The sequence below is a fragment of the Priapulus caudatus genome, unplaced genomic scaffold (assembly GCF_000485595.1).
Source record: "Priapulus caudatus unplaced genomic scaffold, Priapulus_caudatus-5.0.1 Scaffold1031, whole genome shotgun sequence".
In the NCBI taxonomy this organism is placed as follows: Eukaryota; Metazoa; Priapulida; class Priapulimorpha; order Priapulimorphida; family Priapulidae; genus Priapulus; species Priapulus caudatus.
In genome coordinates, this window is record NW_014578092.1 from 83,663 (window position 1) to 100,170 (window position 16,508).

The 16,508-nt window shown below is 44.1% G+C and overlaps 1 protein-coding gene and 1 long non-coding RNA gene across 4 annotated transcripts in view; one reads left to right on the plus strand and one right to left on the minus strand.

Annotated features, from left to right (window-relative positions):
• Nucleotides 1-4,143, plus strand: part of LOC106815056 (translation initiation factor IF-2, mitochondrial-like) — a 33,717-nt gene extending 29,574 nt beyond the window's left edge. For all 3 annotated transcript variants that reach the window (XM_014819482.1, XM_014819484.1, XM_014819483.1), the window contains 3 exons: nucleotides 2,405-2,569; nucleotides 2,880-3,020; nucleotides 3,657-4,143. In XM_014819482.1, the coding sequence (XP_014674968.1) occupies nucleotides 2,405-2,569; nucleotides 2,880-3,020; nucleotides 3,657-3,829 (479 nt within the window). In that variant the 3' untranslated portion in view covers nucleotides 3,830-4,143. The remainder of the gene's footprint in view (nucleotides 1-2,404; nucleotides 2,570-2,879; nucleotides 3,021-3,656) is intronic.
• A 1,600-nt stretch (nucleotides 4,144-5,743) lies between these two features.
• The window catches only part of LOC106815055, a 14,269-nt gene continuing 3,504 nt past the window's right edge, over nucleotides 5,744-16,508 (minus strand). The window contains exons 2-3 of the long non-coding RNA XR_001394691.1: nucleotides 15,203-15,267; nucleotides 5,744-12,192 (exon numbers count right to left, since the gene is read on the minus strand). This is a non-coding gene — a long non-coding RNA (uncharacterized LOC106815055). The remainder of the gene's footprint in view (nucleotides 12,193-15,202; nucleotides 15,268-16,508) is intronic.

A 16,508-nucleotide genomic window follows, 5' to 3' on the forward strand; every position in this document is an offset into this window, starting at 1 on the left:
ATTATATATATGGGATATATATAATTGTGAATATAATTATATATTATATATAGCACCCCATATTTTGCCATCGGTCGCGAATGTGTCTACTGTGTGGATACCTAGCTCGGTTTGACACGTACCGCGCTGGCGACAGGAATACTTACTTGATCTTTGGCGAGAGAATGGAGGTGTCGTGTGTGAGGAGAGAAACAAAGGAGAGGGAGAAAGAGAGAGAGAGAGGAGAGAGAGAGAGAGAGAGAGAGAAAGTAAAGCCAAAGAGAGGACAGAGAGAGAGAGAGCGAGCTTGAAGGAGAGAGAAAGAGCAAAAGAGAGAGAGAGAGAGAGGCGAGCGAGAAAGAGTAAAAAAGGCTAAGCGAGAGACCGATCGCAAGAGAGAGGGTGGCACGAAAAGAGAAGGAAAGAGAGAGGAGGCAGAGGAGAGAAAAAAACAGAGAGCGAGAGCGAAGAAGAAAAAGAGAAGAGAGCGCGAGAGAGCGCGGCACGAAAGAGGAGGGAGAAAGAGAGAAGAGATGAGAGAAAGAGAGAAGAGAGGGAGAGAGAGAGAGAGAGAGAGAGCAGCGCGCGCGGAGAGAGAGAGAGGGAGAGAGAGCGGAGAGTAGAGAGAGAGAGAGAGAGAGAGAGAGAGAGAGAGAGAGAGAGACAGGGAGAAGCGAGCAGTACGAGGTTCATCGGTCGATGCTCGTGTGTATATATACACACATATATATATATATATATATATATATACGGGGGAGACCCCAAGTACGGCTTCCCCGCGATAAACACCGTGACTCTATCGCTCGCTTGCATGGCTTGTTAGCATCTTGTATCTACGTCTCCCACGCGCGCTGAGCAATGGCGGCATCAAGAATGCAGCTTCCCCATTCCCCCGTCCACCCGCCCTCTTCCCCCGCTCCGCCCCGCCCTCGCGGGATACCTAATGTGATTTTATTCCAGTTCGAGAGTTGACTAACAGTCGTTAAGCGGAAAACGTCGCTGAGTTGAGTAGTTGTTGTCGTCGGCCGACGGGCGGGTCTCGCCGACGCTGCCGTCGCTGCCGACGCTACTGCTTTGAACATTATCTTGGGTTTCGGATGATTTGAAAAGCTAGTTAACCGACGTCGTGTATACGGAGCTGTAGAGGGCGCGCGTGTGGGCGGGCGACGAGGGGTGGAAAGCAGGGGGAGGGGAGAAAGAAAGAGAATTAGAAATAGAGGCAGAGAGAGAGAGAGAGAGAGAGAGAGAGAGAGAGAGAGAGAGAGAGATTAAAAGAGAGCGCATACTGGAGCGGCGAAAAAGAAAGAGAATTAGAAAGAGAGGCAGCGGGAGAAAGAGAGAGAGAGAAAGAGAGAGAAAGCGAGAGCGCGCACTAGAAAGAGACCGCACACGATAGAGAGAGTGAGAAGAAAGAGAATTAAAAAAGAGGCAGAGGGAGCTAGAAAGAGATAGCGAGGGAGAGGGAAACTCGAAGAAACAGAAGCAGCTGCTGCAGCTGCTAGACATGGTTTTTCTCGAGGATATAGAGAGGTGAATTTGTTAATAAATATCATCTAGGTAGAAAGAGTGGTACATGTCTCTCACAAATGGCGTCTTATAGGTGACAAGGGCACGTTAATTCGGGGGGGGGGGGGACACGGGTTTTTGCCAGTGACATACTTGACACTAGCGGAAACTTTGGACACGCGTTTCCTACAACAAGGTGAATTAATACGACTGACTTCGACGAAGTTTTTGTAGGATATATATTTTTAATGATACGTGAGATTGAGTGAGTAGATGAGAGTAACATCTGTATTTCGGCGGTCGAGATAAGTATTGTATGACTTTGCCATGTTTCCGTGGAAAATACGAGTGACTGATTAACAACGTTTTGTCCGTGGCCGTGTTTTCATGCAACCTTGACTGTTGCCGTCCATCAACTTGAGTAAAAAAAACAATTGATTTTAAATCCCAGAAGAGTTGACATTTTACATCAGGTTTTTCTCGGCTATGCGAATATTTCCAATGTTGTGGTGTGTGCGTGTGTGTGTGTGCGTGTGTGCGTGTGTGAGCTCTGCCCCTGCACCCTGACAGGGGCCCTAGAGCGGGCCCCTGGACTCCACCCATTAAGGGCTTTGCGCCAAGGCGCTCGCAGTGTGCGCTACTCGCGCACACTCTTCATATACATTGTCATGGAAGTAACAGCGAAATCATCCCCCCCACAACTGAGGACCTGTCTACGCCACTGGTTTTTACACGCGTTCGGCGACCACTTGGGTCATGTTGTGCTCCGCGAAGACAATGCGTTTTCAGAGCTTTTCTGATTTTCACAATTGTGATAAGAGATTGTGAACCTATATAATATATATACCTATATTATATATATATATATATATATATATAATGTTGTAAGCTATACTCTGATTTTGTGCTGCGATGACAGGTGTTGTCTATGCGTTTAACGTGAAGAGCCCAGACAGCATATACGCACTTGCTAGGCAGAAGAACGTTTTGATTAAGAACTACAACGTCATCTACAAACTTATCGATGATCTGCGCGAGCAGCTGAACAGCCGATTACCATTGACAGACGAGGAAGAAATATTAGGTTTGTGGTTGCTATGGCGACTAGGATAGAATCTTAATGTATCTTCGTCAACAAATATATTCTTCTGTTCTAAGATAAATTCTTGTAGCTTTAATTGCAAGTGATGCTAGAGTGACAGCCAAACTGACAGTGAAGAAATGAACGAATCAGAATTATTTAATTTTACCACTGCCGCTACTGGTCTACTACCACCGCCGCTTCTGCTACTACTGTACTACCACTATCACTAATGCCACCAATACTTCCCGTAGTACTAGCTCTACTACTGCCACAAGCACCACCATCACCACCACTACCTTACTGATTGCAGGAGAGGCTCACGTACTACAGGAATTTCTCATCAAGGATGGTAGAAAGCAGGTCCCAGTGGCCGGCTGCCGTTGCACAAAGGGCAACCTCCTCAAGAAGCATCTGTTCCGTGTGATGAGAGACGAGGAGGTGCTTCATGAAGGTGGGTGACAGGCAAATTTAAGCATGTGTTCGATTTCATCGATTCGAGACATGCTGCCATGCACTTGCGAGTTGTGGCTGGGTTTAGACCGATAGCTGGTGCCTGCTTTATGATAAGTGTCATTGGTTGTGGCTGATTCGAGTCCACTATCAGTCGATGATCATCACTAAGTGGAAATAGGTCTCACCAGTCAAAGCTGATGTGAGACATGCTTCGTACAAAACAACTGGTTTGAGACATTAGTTGGCTGACCCTCTCTGCCTGAAGTGATTGACAGATAGTTCTAGCCAATCAGCATTGTGGTGGGGGAATTTTAAAGACGCTGTTTAATAACAAAGTTCCCGAATGTCGACAATTTGGCCTGCAAGCTTAAAAACACTTGTAACTGTGTTGGTCTAGTTTTACCAACCTAGCAAGAGCAAAGAAGGGGTTGTTATCTTATTCAAGCAGATAGATCAATTCCAAGTATCTCCTGCATAAGAAACAACAATAATCTGGCTGGTAAATAGCTTCATACAGTTGCTAACCAGTCAGCACACGAAATATAGTTAATATAATTCATTCTGTATGTCCATTGTTCTATTTAGGTCGAACGAAATTCGCATTATCCTTACATATTCTTGCATTTATTTTCAGGTACAATAGCATCCTTAAAACATTTTAAAAACGAGGTGGACAGCATAAAGAACGAGATGGAATGCGGAATCATGTTTGATACATCGGCCGTGCATTTTCAATCTGGCGACACGATCCTATGCTATGTTGTGCATAAAGTACCAGACACTATAGACTGGATAACTGGTTTCTAGTATAACAATGAAGCAGCGTTGCCAGGCTAACCAGATATACACAGATCGGCCATTTTCCATTCGGGGCTGCACAGGCAATCGGCCTTATCATGCGTATACACGTCACGTGCTTTGGCTTCAGGTGCATCAATCCGCGACAGCTTCAAGCACATAAATGTGTTAGCTTCAAGCTCATCAGTGTGCGAGGTTCGCGAATCGAGTGGCCGTCGTCTTTTGATAGTTGTTGAGTATTTATACTGTGTTAGTAATTATTGCTCGACTATTTAATTGTCCTGCATTAAGTTTTCGAATAACAAATATCACATGTTAATTAATTATAGGCATTTACTTATTTATTTGGAAGTTCACGAATCAATCATATTTACACAATACATCATCATTTACAAAATTACAAAAAAATAACTGGACCAGTAGGCAGGCGTGTCTTACATGGTACTGCCTAGAAATATTCACATTATTAATGTGTGTTACAAACAGCTAATTTTTTATCTCTACAAACCTAAACAAGAAAACGTCTACTTTTTAAAGACAACAGTTCACAAGACACAGGGTTCCACTATAAGTAGGCGTAGAACCTGACTATAATAAACATAGAAGCACAGGGACATTCATCAATTAATCAGTTGTAATTGCTGGGACACTGATTTTTCAATAATAAGATACATTCAGGCAGAACATACAATTTTAACATATAGGCCACATACTTGAACATTAAATAGCACAGCATTGTAAGCATGGATTTGCATAAAAATTGCTACCGTCCTTTTAAATCACATCAAAATTGGAAGAAATTGCATCACAACAACTGACTGCATGCAATTCACTGCATGCTATAAACAAAAGCAAATCCGATTTTGCTTGACAGTTAATGTCCCATTTAAAAAAGCTGTAATTTACGCTGAGAGGGTCTATGTACCCCAGGGTACTGCCGGAACGTACCCTAGTACTATCTAATATGCCGGACCGTACCTCGTCTACTCCACTAACGAGTCTAGGGAGTCGCCTACGCCTACTCCCTAACCCTAACCCTAACCATATCAGATAGTTACCAGGGTACGTTCCGGCAGTACCCTGGGGGACAGACCCTATGAGCGTAATTTACTCCTTACAGAAGCATTTACATGCAGCAGTTAATTAATCTTGTGACGATAGATACCAACAGCTTGACTGACCAAAAACTGAAGTGTGAACGCATTCAGCTTGGGTTTACACTGGAAAACACGCACCGGGTATATCCATACAAGTTGGCAGCCGTTAATGAATATTCATGTTATTCACTTATCGTCGGTGGGTGTGCCCCTTCCGGCAAGCTTTCCTTCATGCAAAAACCCCTTCATCAATTCATTCAAATAATTGTACGATTTTCTACGGTTATTACCTGAGTGGGGTACACAATTCGATGGGCATCATAACATGCACATTAAAAACGCAATTTTATGGCAAATGTAAACCAAAGGTACGTCCATGTATCATGTCCGTTACATTTTGCACATGACGTGAGCTCTATATCCTAGACAATTAGATATACATGCTAGGCTCTGCCACACGCAGAAGATTTACCATTGAAATCATGCAAGGATTTCACTGTGCAAACGTTGGTAATATTATAACAGTAATAACGTTGCAACAGTGTCTCTGGCTGCAATCCAAGCAGACTTAAAGTGATACATTACTCTAGGCTAATTGGATATTTTCAGTTAAAATAGGTTAAAATTACGCTACATAAAAAGTTTATGGTTCAATATTCAATAGAAATATTTTTTTTTACGTTTCAAAACTGACGGCTATACCGTTGCTTACAGCGATGGCGGCGCCACTGGAAGCGCATCCACTGAACAAGTTGCGCAAAGAAGCGTTTCGGCTGCAGGCTACAGACCGAGGGTGTTTCTTATTTGTTAATTTAAGAGCAGAAGGATTGCGATAACTTAAAAACGACACTTAGTTTCAGTTATAATATGGACGAATTTGTCCTGAAATAAATATTGTTTGGTTAAATAGCATTTAGGTATAAATATAATTGCACTTTTGTAATTAGCCCCCGGTCTGTAACGTGCAAAATAAATTGGCTAATGCGCAACTTTTTCAGGGTGGCAGCACAATCACGGGTGTCATGTCAGCGCCCAAAAAATTAAGATTTCGAAATTCAATGTTGTTTTATGACAAACGTGAATGCATAATTATCGAAATTTTTAGGTATATGCTATTATTTATGCATTTACTCTCATAACATACTCTAAAATTCTAGGGGAAAGTATCCCTTTAAACTGATGATCACTGCTCACATGGACGACTCTCGCAGCAATTGTTGCCTGATCAAGTCAATCTCGCGTGAATGCTGGATGAATAAACAGCGCCTGCATTCACGAATCTTACGTGACTCGTGCTTGCATTTGAGAATCTTGCATTGTTAAATATCTTACACATAACATTGATCACTATAATTACACAGTTGACACACTGCTGATGCTTGCATGAAGGTTTAAAACGTATATGCACCAACTCGACTTTAAAAGTAGTTTTCACCATTAAAGACCCGAATTCAACACATTAAGAAAGATTTTGGGCCAGATTACAAAGTCACTTCTTCCAATAGCACTGTCTAACATAACAAGCCACGCTTACAAAACAATGACATTACTGGATTAAGCAAACATCAGGGGCCCTTGTCAGAAACACGAACTACTAGCAGCTACCGTAAGTCTGGGATGTTGTAACTTCCACAGAACACTTCACGTGCAAAAGCTATAACAGCTTGGATTCATGACAGTCGTCATAACACACGTCAGTTACAACGTTTCTGACAATCAGCTCCCTTAATTCCTGGTAACCAATGCATTGATTAAAGGGACAAGTTCTGGAATTTAGATGCTCACGCATGGCCCAGAACACCACCTACCGATGATTAACACGGCTTGAGTGGGCTGTTTTAACAGTCGGCTTGCAAGACATCTTGCTATAGTTAGCAATAATTTGCCCGCACAAACACGGATCAACCGTGCGGTCTAATTGGAACTTAGATGTACCAGCAGCAACTGAAATGCCAGACCCTGTTCCTATAACATACCACTGGTTCTGACATGCAGGCAGTGGCTTCAAAATATTTAGCACCACGCACAGAACATGAGCAGATGCCATCTGATGCCATCTGATGCCATCTGATGCCATCTGATGCCATCTGATGCCATCTGATGCCATCTGATGCTACTACAGCCCATGAACTGATGACACACGCTACAGCAATACAACGAATCTCTAAATATTGCATAGCATCAAGCACATTTACACGACCATCTCGTAAGTGCGGATATCGGCTTGTTTTTCACACGTAACAAACATCCTATCAAGCAAGTATTCTATCAGCAGACAAGGGCCGGGCTACGGTAATCCTAGATACAACTACATACCATGACAAAATGAGTGACCTACTGAACACTGGCCCATATCGTAAGCTGAAGAAAGATCCCACAGACAGTATGTACCGCAAACTCACTAGCATGTTGCTAGCCCTGAAGAAGAAAAACGCAATAGATGAGTCGACGTATCAGAAATTGAGGCCAACGCAGAAGCAACCACCCAGGATATACGGATTACCAAAGATCCATAAACCCACAACACCACTACGCCACATAGTGTCATGCGTAGGCTCGTTTGCATACCATCTCTCCAAGCACCTAGCAGAGATTTTTCCACCACTCACGGGTGCCAGTGAGCATACAGTGCCTAACTCCAGTGGGTTTGCAGAGTACATAGCAGAGCAAACTATCTGTGAGAGTGAAACTATGATATCGTTCGACGTAGTATCTCTTTTCACTAACGTACCAATAGAGGGCGCATGCCAGACGGCCCTACATCGCATGCAGGCGGACAACAGCCTAACAGCCCGCACCGCTCTCTCTCCTGAGCAAGTCACCAAGCTCCTCGAGTTCGTCCTACGGTCTACATACTTCCTCTATAACGGCTCGTACTACGAGCAGACGGAGGGGGCAGCCATGGGCAGCCCGGTTTCGGCCATCGTGGCCAACTTGTACATGGAGAGTTTTGAACAGGAAGCTCTACTCACCTGTCCCACTCTTGCAAACCGCGGGTATGGAAGAGATACGTTGATGACACGTTTATCATAGTCCCTAATGCAGAAGCGGAGAACCTGCTCAAACACATGAACAGCCGCCAACAATCCATCCAGTTCACAGCGGAGGCAGAATGTGAAGGGAAGATAGCTTTCCTGGACACACTAGTGCACAGACATGAAAACGGCAGGCTCTCCACCTCAGCCTACAGGAAGCCCAAGCACACAGACCAATACATACCGTTTGATTCACATCACCCCATTTCTGTGAAGAGAGGCCTAGTGAAATGTCTTTTTGACAGAGCGGAACGCATAGTCACCAGCCCACAACATACAAACAATGAGCGGGCACACGTCCGGAATGCCCTAGGTAAGAACGGGTACCCACGCCGTTTCATCCATACCTCAACCAAGAAAACTTCACAACCCAAGGAACCGAAGGATTATAAGACGTTCACGGTCTTACCCTTCATAGACGGGATCTCCCAGCAGCTCAAACGCCGCCTAGAGAACCATGGTGTTCGGACCGTTTTCCGCTCAGACTCTACACTGCGCAAACAGCTAGTACGCCCAACGGATCCAGTTCCTGAACACAGACGTGACGGCATGGTGTATAACATCCCTTGCCAAGGGTGTGACGGATCCTATATCGGTGAAACAGTCCGACCTATAGCGGAAAGGATTATGGAACACAAGAGGGATGTCAGGCTGCTTCGAACCGACAGCTCAGCAGTGGCCGAACACGCATGGGAGAACCAGCACCAACCTGACTGGGAAGGGATACAGTGCCTCGCCCAAGAGCGACACTGGTACACGCAGAGGGTGAAAGAAGCCATTAACATTCGTCTCCGCCCCCAACAACTTTAACAGAGACAACGGGTTAGATATCTCCAATTTCTGGATGACAACGATACGCCGCCATGACTCTCACCTTGCGGCAGCACACGCCGTCCGACCCACAACAGTGCAGGTTACAGCCAACGCCAGCCAGCCGATTACGATGCGGGAACCTGCAGGCGCCAGCCGGCCGGTCACTGCGCAGGAAACAGCAAGCGCCAGACAGCCAATCACAGCACGGCCAGTCCAGCAGTCGTACCGCTCAAGGGTACCGCTGAATCCAACCGAGGGGTATATATACCCTCACTCGCAACGTCGCCGCATCACCTAACGAAGTGTTGCAGTAGCACACGAAACGTCATGTTCTCCAACTTTCTTGTTGACCGCCCATTGCGAGACAAACGGGAATATAGCAAGCAAGTATTCTTTGTTTCAATTATCACCCCCATATCATTCATGTTAATACAGAGCTTTTTAAAAGATGTCACTCTTAATCCGCTGTGATTCCCCAAGCAAGAACCTTTCCTGTTGTTTTATTAAAAGATGCATATAACGTTCTTTTTACCAATATACAAGGACAACTCTCCAGTGAAATTTCATTGTTGGGAAGTTTGAACCCTTTTAAAGATGAAAGAATTCACTACAAGTTAAACTTTGAATATCAGTAAAAAGAAAGTTTAAAGCACCTCTTTCAGTAAAGTACAGCCGACAGAAAAAGGTTCTCACTTTATGAGCCATGCAATGTCGACATTAACGAGAGAGATAAAGGGTTAAATAGTCCATGGAATAACATATTTACATTGATGCTGCATTTTACACATTAAAGCAATACAGACTGGATTATAAAAGCTCTGATCGTTGCCATCTCAAGATATGACAAACCAGTAATTAAAGGCATAAGCAGTAATAGTAGCAGTATATAGCAGTAAATCATAACAGTCATCAACACTCATAATGGTCAAGTGGATTTTCAAGTTCTTTCCAAAAAGGTCATCATAGTGATGGTTTCTCTCCCCGGACCTTTTCTGGATCAAATTCAAGCAAGATTGGATATATATATATATATATATATATATATATATGGTTACATTACAAACTGAATAAAGACACCACAAGTCCTTGAATTCTCGAGGTAACACTAATAATAAATGAAAGCTAGGTCAGGCTTTTAAGAGTCAAATCACCGCCGACTGCTTCCTATTCACACACGAGTCTATTTTATGGGTTTTCAGAAAATACTAATAAAAATAGTAGTGACAGCAGCACATCAAAACAGCTTTCTAGATGGGTCTTGAATTATATCTGTCCAGTATATATCAAGCCTGCCCCATGGTGCAGGTCCAATGCAGGTCAACCTGTGAGCAGAACCTCCACAATGGAAATGGGGTTGATCACTTAAAAGTTATCCCAATTAGAGTAAAATCGATATATAAGGGTCACCCAAAGGGAGGGAACCCCATAAGTCTTTTATAGACGGGTGTACATTGAGGTTGTTTGTCAACAAGCATCGATGCACATATCAGTTATCATCGCCAAATTAGCTCATGGATTTACATATGGGTAGATGACATTTGATTTGGTGTACTAGTCATACCAGTAACATATCTAATGCAACACAGGTATCACAATAAAATAAAGGAATTCTTCAAGTTGCTAAATAAAGACGCATCACTTTCTCACAACCATGTAGCTATTAGAAAATAAATTGCATAACATGATAAATACTTTAAACAAAATGTCACTACATTTAAGCAGTACTATAACATCCGTTAGAATCTACTGTTGATTTGGTTAAAGCTTGCGATTCAGGGGGCCGTTGTCAGAACGGTAATTGGTTGCATTGTTTGTCTTAGTCGTAACTTCCGTGTCCAGGACCAATATCAACTACGTGATAACATCAATGACAATGATGAATCCTACTATATTTCATTGTAAGTCTACAATTTAGCCTAGTGTAATGTACATATTGCAAGGAATCTAATTGAACAAAATTACAATTCCAATTCTTTTGTGACTATATTTAATATTTTGAGGTAAAGCCTTATTTTTACACACAAAATTTCTGTAAACACACAGTCCCGATTCATCGTGCTTTAAAAAACATCAACCATTCACAAGTTGAAATTTTTCTCTTGCCTTTTAGACTTTTATAATATTAACATCTGTGATTTACCATAATACATCGCACATAGAGAGGCAATCGCTTCTCACCCAATCAACAACCTTGTAAAAAAGGCTTATCTATATGAGAGAGCTAATCCCCCCCCCCAAAAAAAAATATTGTTGCTAAGATAGTCAAGCTAGGCCAATTACGCGTTCGTACGTGCCACATTCTCAACTTTGCGGCATTTGTTGCCCGTTTAGCACCGCTTTATACAATGTGATATCACAACAATTGGCTAGAGCTGCCTGTCTCTCATGCCTAGTAGATAGGTTGATTTCTGGTTATCATCGGATATGTTACTAACACTGATATACTCATAGCGTAATAATAGTCCTGTAGGATACATCACAGTCATTATCTCAGTCGCAACCAAAGATCGTATAGCCTCCGGCACTATACGATCTTTTGTCGCAACTCTACAATTGACAACGGCCACCAGAGTCATGCACAACTGCTCCATACATTTTCCGACAGAGATATTTCCGGCAACTTTTGCTTGCCACTTTCGCATTCGATCCGAGTTAATTTCTGGCATATACTCGCCTAGACAACATTCTGCAAATAAGGCACCCCGTGATGCTCCAGTCTTTGAAGCTTACGTTAGTAGTACTGGAGAATTTTTAAGTAGCGATTTGATTAGAGAAAAGGTGGGCGAGTTGTGTGCTTGGGCAGGTTGGTTATGGGGTGGGTCGATGTCAAGGTAGGTGGGTAGATGCGTTAGTATATGGGTAGGTAGATGGGTACGTTGGCAAGTTGGCAGGTAGGTAGGTGCCGATGTAGGGAAGCATGTAGATAGGTGGATAGGTCAGTAGGTAGATAGGTCGGTCAGTCAGTCAGTCGGTACATAGATAGGTGGGCAAGTCACTAGCATCTAAGATAGGTAGGTCGGTTGGTCGGTAGGTAGACAAATGGGTGAGAGGGTAGGAAGATAGGCGGGTAAGTCGGTAGCTGAAAAACAATTGTTAGTGCTGCCACATGTATGGTACCAAGCAATCACATACGCAGAGTTGTACCGGTTAATTTTTCTCCGAGTCAAAAACACGATTTCGGCCCGCACATTTTTCGCCGGCGTGTTCTCACAACAGGCAAGGTATCGGTTGCATTCTGCCTGCCAACTGCCTCGGGTTACGCGCAGCACGTAAAGCAATGGAGGCAACCAGAGACTTTCTCAGACCATCTCTGTTCGGTTTTTTCACAGGACAGAAGGCACTACCTTCCCGCTGGGGTTTCACTGCTGCTTTGCTGCCAGTCGCCAAACTCACAGTCACTCCTTCTGTGATCTCTCCATGATCTCATCTAGTGTAAAAGCAGCAAGATTACACTCGTAAATTATCATATATGGACAAACGCTTGCTGGCAGTGCCCAAAATTTTTGCTGGCACCAACTTTGTGACAACCAATTCGCAAGCTCGTTATATCAATTTACCAATCAACCATCATTAAACCAATAAATATAATAATAATAATAATAATAATGTAGGGGTGTATGATGTGTCAGAGCAGCGTTGCACCGGCTACAAATTAGATCGATAGCTATATATAGATATACACGCCGTGCATGGTGTCAATGCAGAGTCAAACAACAATAGTTATAGAGAGTAGAAACAATGAGTTCTCAGTAACTGAATGGATGCAACATGGGGGGACTGCTACGCTGTGGATGGGTTCTCGTAGCGGAACAGGAGTCTCTACGAAGACGAAGGCAACACGCTGCTTTTGCTTCAGACTGTATGTTTGACGACAGCCTAGAATCGCACCGCGGTTAGGAAAAATTCGCTGCAATTATCATGATTGCGTACATCACTTATCCATGCTTCCGTAACCCTGATCACTACCCCTCCCTGCAGGCAACGCTGGTTCTCTATCAGCCATAACTGTACCTCTCTCTCTTCCTCTCCCCTCCCCCGCTGCCCCTCCCCGCAGGCAACGCTGGTTCTCTATCAACCATATGACTGTACCTCCCTCTCTCCCTTTCCCCCACCCCGCTGCCCCTCCCCGCAGTCAACGCTCACAGGCACTTGGGACGTCTCAATAAACAAAATTAATGGTAAATAAACACGAAATGTACCAAAGTCTTAATGTTTCTCTACTCTATTTCGCTTTCTCTATAGAGCCCTTCTCTCTTATTCATGTTGTTTGTGCACGCAGCACAGGGCGGGCGTGCGGTGTACTTGTGTGTTGCAGATGAGCATTTGACCGGCATTTACAGGTGATTATAGGCGAAATAGAGTAGAGAAACATTAAGACTTTGGTACATTTCGTGTTTATTTACCATTAATTTTTTTTATTGAGACGTTCCAAGTGCCTGTGGCAACGTGGTTCTCGATCAGCCATATGACTGTACCTCCCTCTCTTCCTTCATACCTCCTCCCCCGCCTTCCTCGCTCTCTCCATATCTTCTTTACTTCCTCTTCTTACATACTGGTCTATATCAGTCATCACTGTCTCTGCTTCCGTCTCTTACCTCTCCTCCCTCCATTCATCTTTCGCTCACGCGCCCCTCCCCTCTTCTCATTTTCAAAACAACATTGTTTCATTCAGTAACCATGCAGTGTTCTTGCCCTTATTCCTCACCTCGCTCCCTCCCTCCAGCAAAAACTTGCCTCTACCAGCCGCTAACTGATCTCCATATGGGCCAAGCTGGCTTCCATACGTCACTATACTTCCCGTTCCCCTAGCTCTTATAAGCTAACACAGAGCTTCATCAGTCACCACTTTCTATAGCTCTAGAACTATGGCCCTTCGCTCTGCCACGGAAGAGCTATAGTTCTAGAGCTACACTTTCCACTGCTCCCTCAGCCTCATGGTTCCCCCACCCTCTGGTGGCTCCAGTCCTTCACCCTCCCCCCGCTCTCCTCGTCATAAGCCAAACTGTATGCCTTCATCAGTCACCACTTTCCACTGCTCCCTCAGCCTCATGGCTCCCCCACCCTCTCGTGGCTCCGGTCCTTCCTCCCCCCGCTCTCCTCGTCATAGGCCAAACTGTATGCCAACGGCGGTCATTACTGTCTCGTTAGCAAAAACCACCAGCCTTCATTACAGCTGCACCACTAACGCAGCAACACAACGCCCCCTCCCACACACATATTACTATGTCTACTAGTGTCTATGTTGACTATTGTCTATGTCCTATCTATGTCTATGTCTATGTCTTGTCTATGTTATCTATATGTTTAATTAGCGTAGTTATACGGAGGGTTTGCTATTTGTCTTGTCTTGTTGTCCCCGTCGTCGTCGTCGTCGTCGTTCGTCGTCGTCGTCGTCGTTATTATTATTATTATTTTATATATTGCTTAATAGTTTCAAGGTTAACGGTTATTCGTAACATTTCTTCAGTTATAGTGTATGATAGTGAGGAGTGTAGTTAGTAGTAGTAGTGTAGGTAGCACAGTAGCAGTAGAGTAGTTAGCGTAGTAGTGCAGCAGCCAGCAGCGCCAGCAGTATCGTGCAGTAGCAGTAGCAGTAGTGTAGTGTAGCATGGTAGTGTAGTAAGTAGCAGCAGCTGAGCAGCAGCAGCAGCGGTAGGAGCGTAGCGCGGTAGTGTGTAGTAGTTAGTGCTAGTAGTAGTAGTGTAGTAGTAGTAGTAGTAGTAGCAGTGTAGTGTAGTGTAGCAGCGCAGCAGCGAGCAGCAGCAGCCGTAGTAGCCAGTAGCAGCAGGTAGCGCAGTAGTATAGTAGTTGTAGTAGTAGTAGTAGTAGTAGTGTGTAGTAGTTAGTGTGTAGTAGTATGTAGCAGTAGCGTAGCAGTGTAGAAGCCCGAGGCAGCGCAGCAGCCGCAGCATGCAGCAGCAGCATGTAGCGTAGCAGTAGTAGTGTAGCACAGCAGTAGCGCAATGTGTAGTAGTAGTGTCGTAGCGTTAGTAGTAGTAGTAGTAGTATGCAGACAGCAGCAGCAGGCGAGAGCGTAGGCGCCCCAGCGAGCAGCAGGCCAGCCAAGCAGAGCGCAGGCAGCAAAAAAAACAATAAAAAAAAAAAACAAAAAAAGAAATAGCAGTAGTAGCGCAGCCAGCAGAGGCCAAGCGCGCCGCAGAGCGCAGCAGCAGCCCGCAGCAGTGCAGCGCTGTTAGTAGTAGCGTAGCAGTAGCGAGTAGCGTAGCAGTTAGCGAGTAGAGTGTAGTAGTTAGTAGTAGTAGTACTAGTAGTACTAGTAGTAGTAGCACAAACACAAATATCTGCAGAGAATATAAACCGCTACTGTTCACGTAGTATGCATGCTCTTATGTTAAATTCTGTCGAGCACACGGGCGGTGAGCTGATCGCAATCTCCACCGCGCAGCGCCCGCGTCGTCAATGCATCACAGACTTACTCCGATATTTCTTCATTGCTTGCCGGCGCTCTGTTTCATCAAAGTACCACACCGTCACTGCGTACCTGCAGAGACAAGGGCTAACTGTAAGGTGTCATCTTGGAGTGCGCTCAACCGTGCAAGTACATGCGGGTTCATTTTTGCTACATAATGGTAGGGTAGGCTACTAGTGGCGGGTAGACACATGCGGGTTATTTAGATGATCCATTTTATATTAAAAGCAATCATTCTTATTATTGTTTAAAGCAGTCCATTGGGGAAAGAGACTCGAACAGCAGTCAGAGAGCACCAAATAGCACAACCCTGGGTGCGCAGTGACCTCAATTTCAGAATTTGGTCCCGCCTTTCAAAAAAAAAAAACAACAAAAAACCTGGTACATAATCACATAACTCTGCCTCATGTTTATGCTGCTCAATAACAAGCCAATCTCGTATTCTGACTGCACGTAGTTTAGGATTGACATGCGGAGGATAATAACTTCTCGACGACCCCCTCACCCCTGAACCGCCCAACCCCAATAGCGACAAAGTTCCTGTTATGGAAAATAGACCCCACTCCCCAAAAAAACGGATTCTCGGTTCACGATTAAAACAAATCGCTCGCTTGGTTAAGCAGGTGGATCAGCAACGTCGTAAAAGATTTTAGCTCGCTTGAATCGTCACGTTTTGAGTATTGCAGGTGTCGTCAGTGTCGTCCGTCCGTTGTGTCGGTTCGTCAAAATTGGTGTCGGTCAACGATAACTCAGGGACGTTTGACCCATGTTTGAATTGGTGTAGTTGTTACTTGCTATGCTCGACATATTAAAGTTTTTTGAGCGCAGTGTATGTACTTTCGGCCACGGCAATTTTGGCAAAAATGGAATTGCATAGTTCAGTCAGGTTAAGGATTTTGCTTTTTTGGTATGTGATGATAAGGGCTAGTGTTTTGATATTTAAAAAATTATGCAATTAGGGTAGCGTTTTGGCAATTATATGGCATATTATATACAACAACAGTCTGTGGTGTCAACTCGTTGGTTGTTTTACGATTTTTGACATTCTTTGGAATGAAATTTGGTATTTCCTCTCCACCTCTGCGATAAAACGTCTTATTTAGAAGTGAAAGATTTACAAAATGTCCGGAACGCCAGATAACTATGTATTTCAAGCGCCATCACTACAAGCGGGTATCGCATCTCGGTCATCAATTTGATTCTTTGGTTTATAATTTTTATTGGATTATACAGATGGCAATCGTTTTATAATGTACGTCGTGGTTGCCTCAATTAAACTGACTTACTTCTTCTCCCACTATTTTGTGTCAATG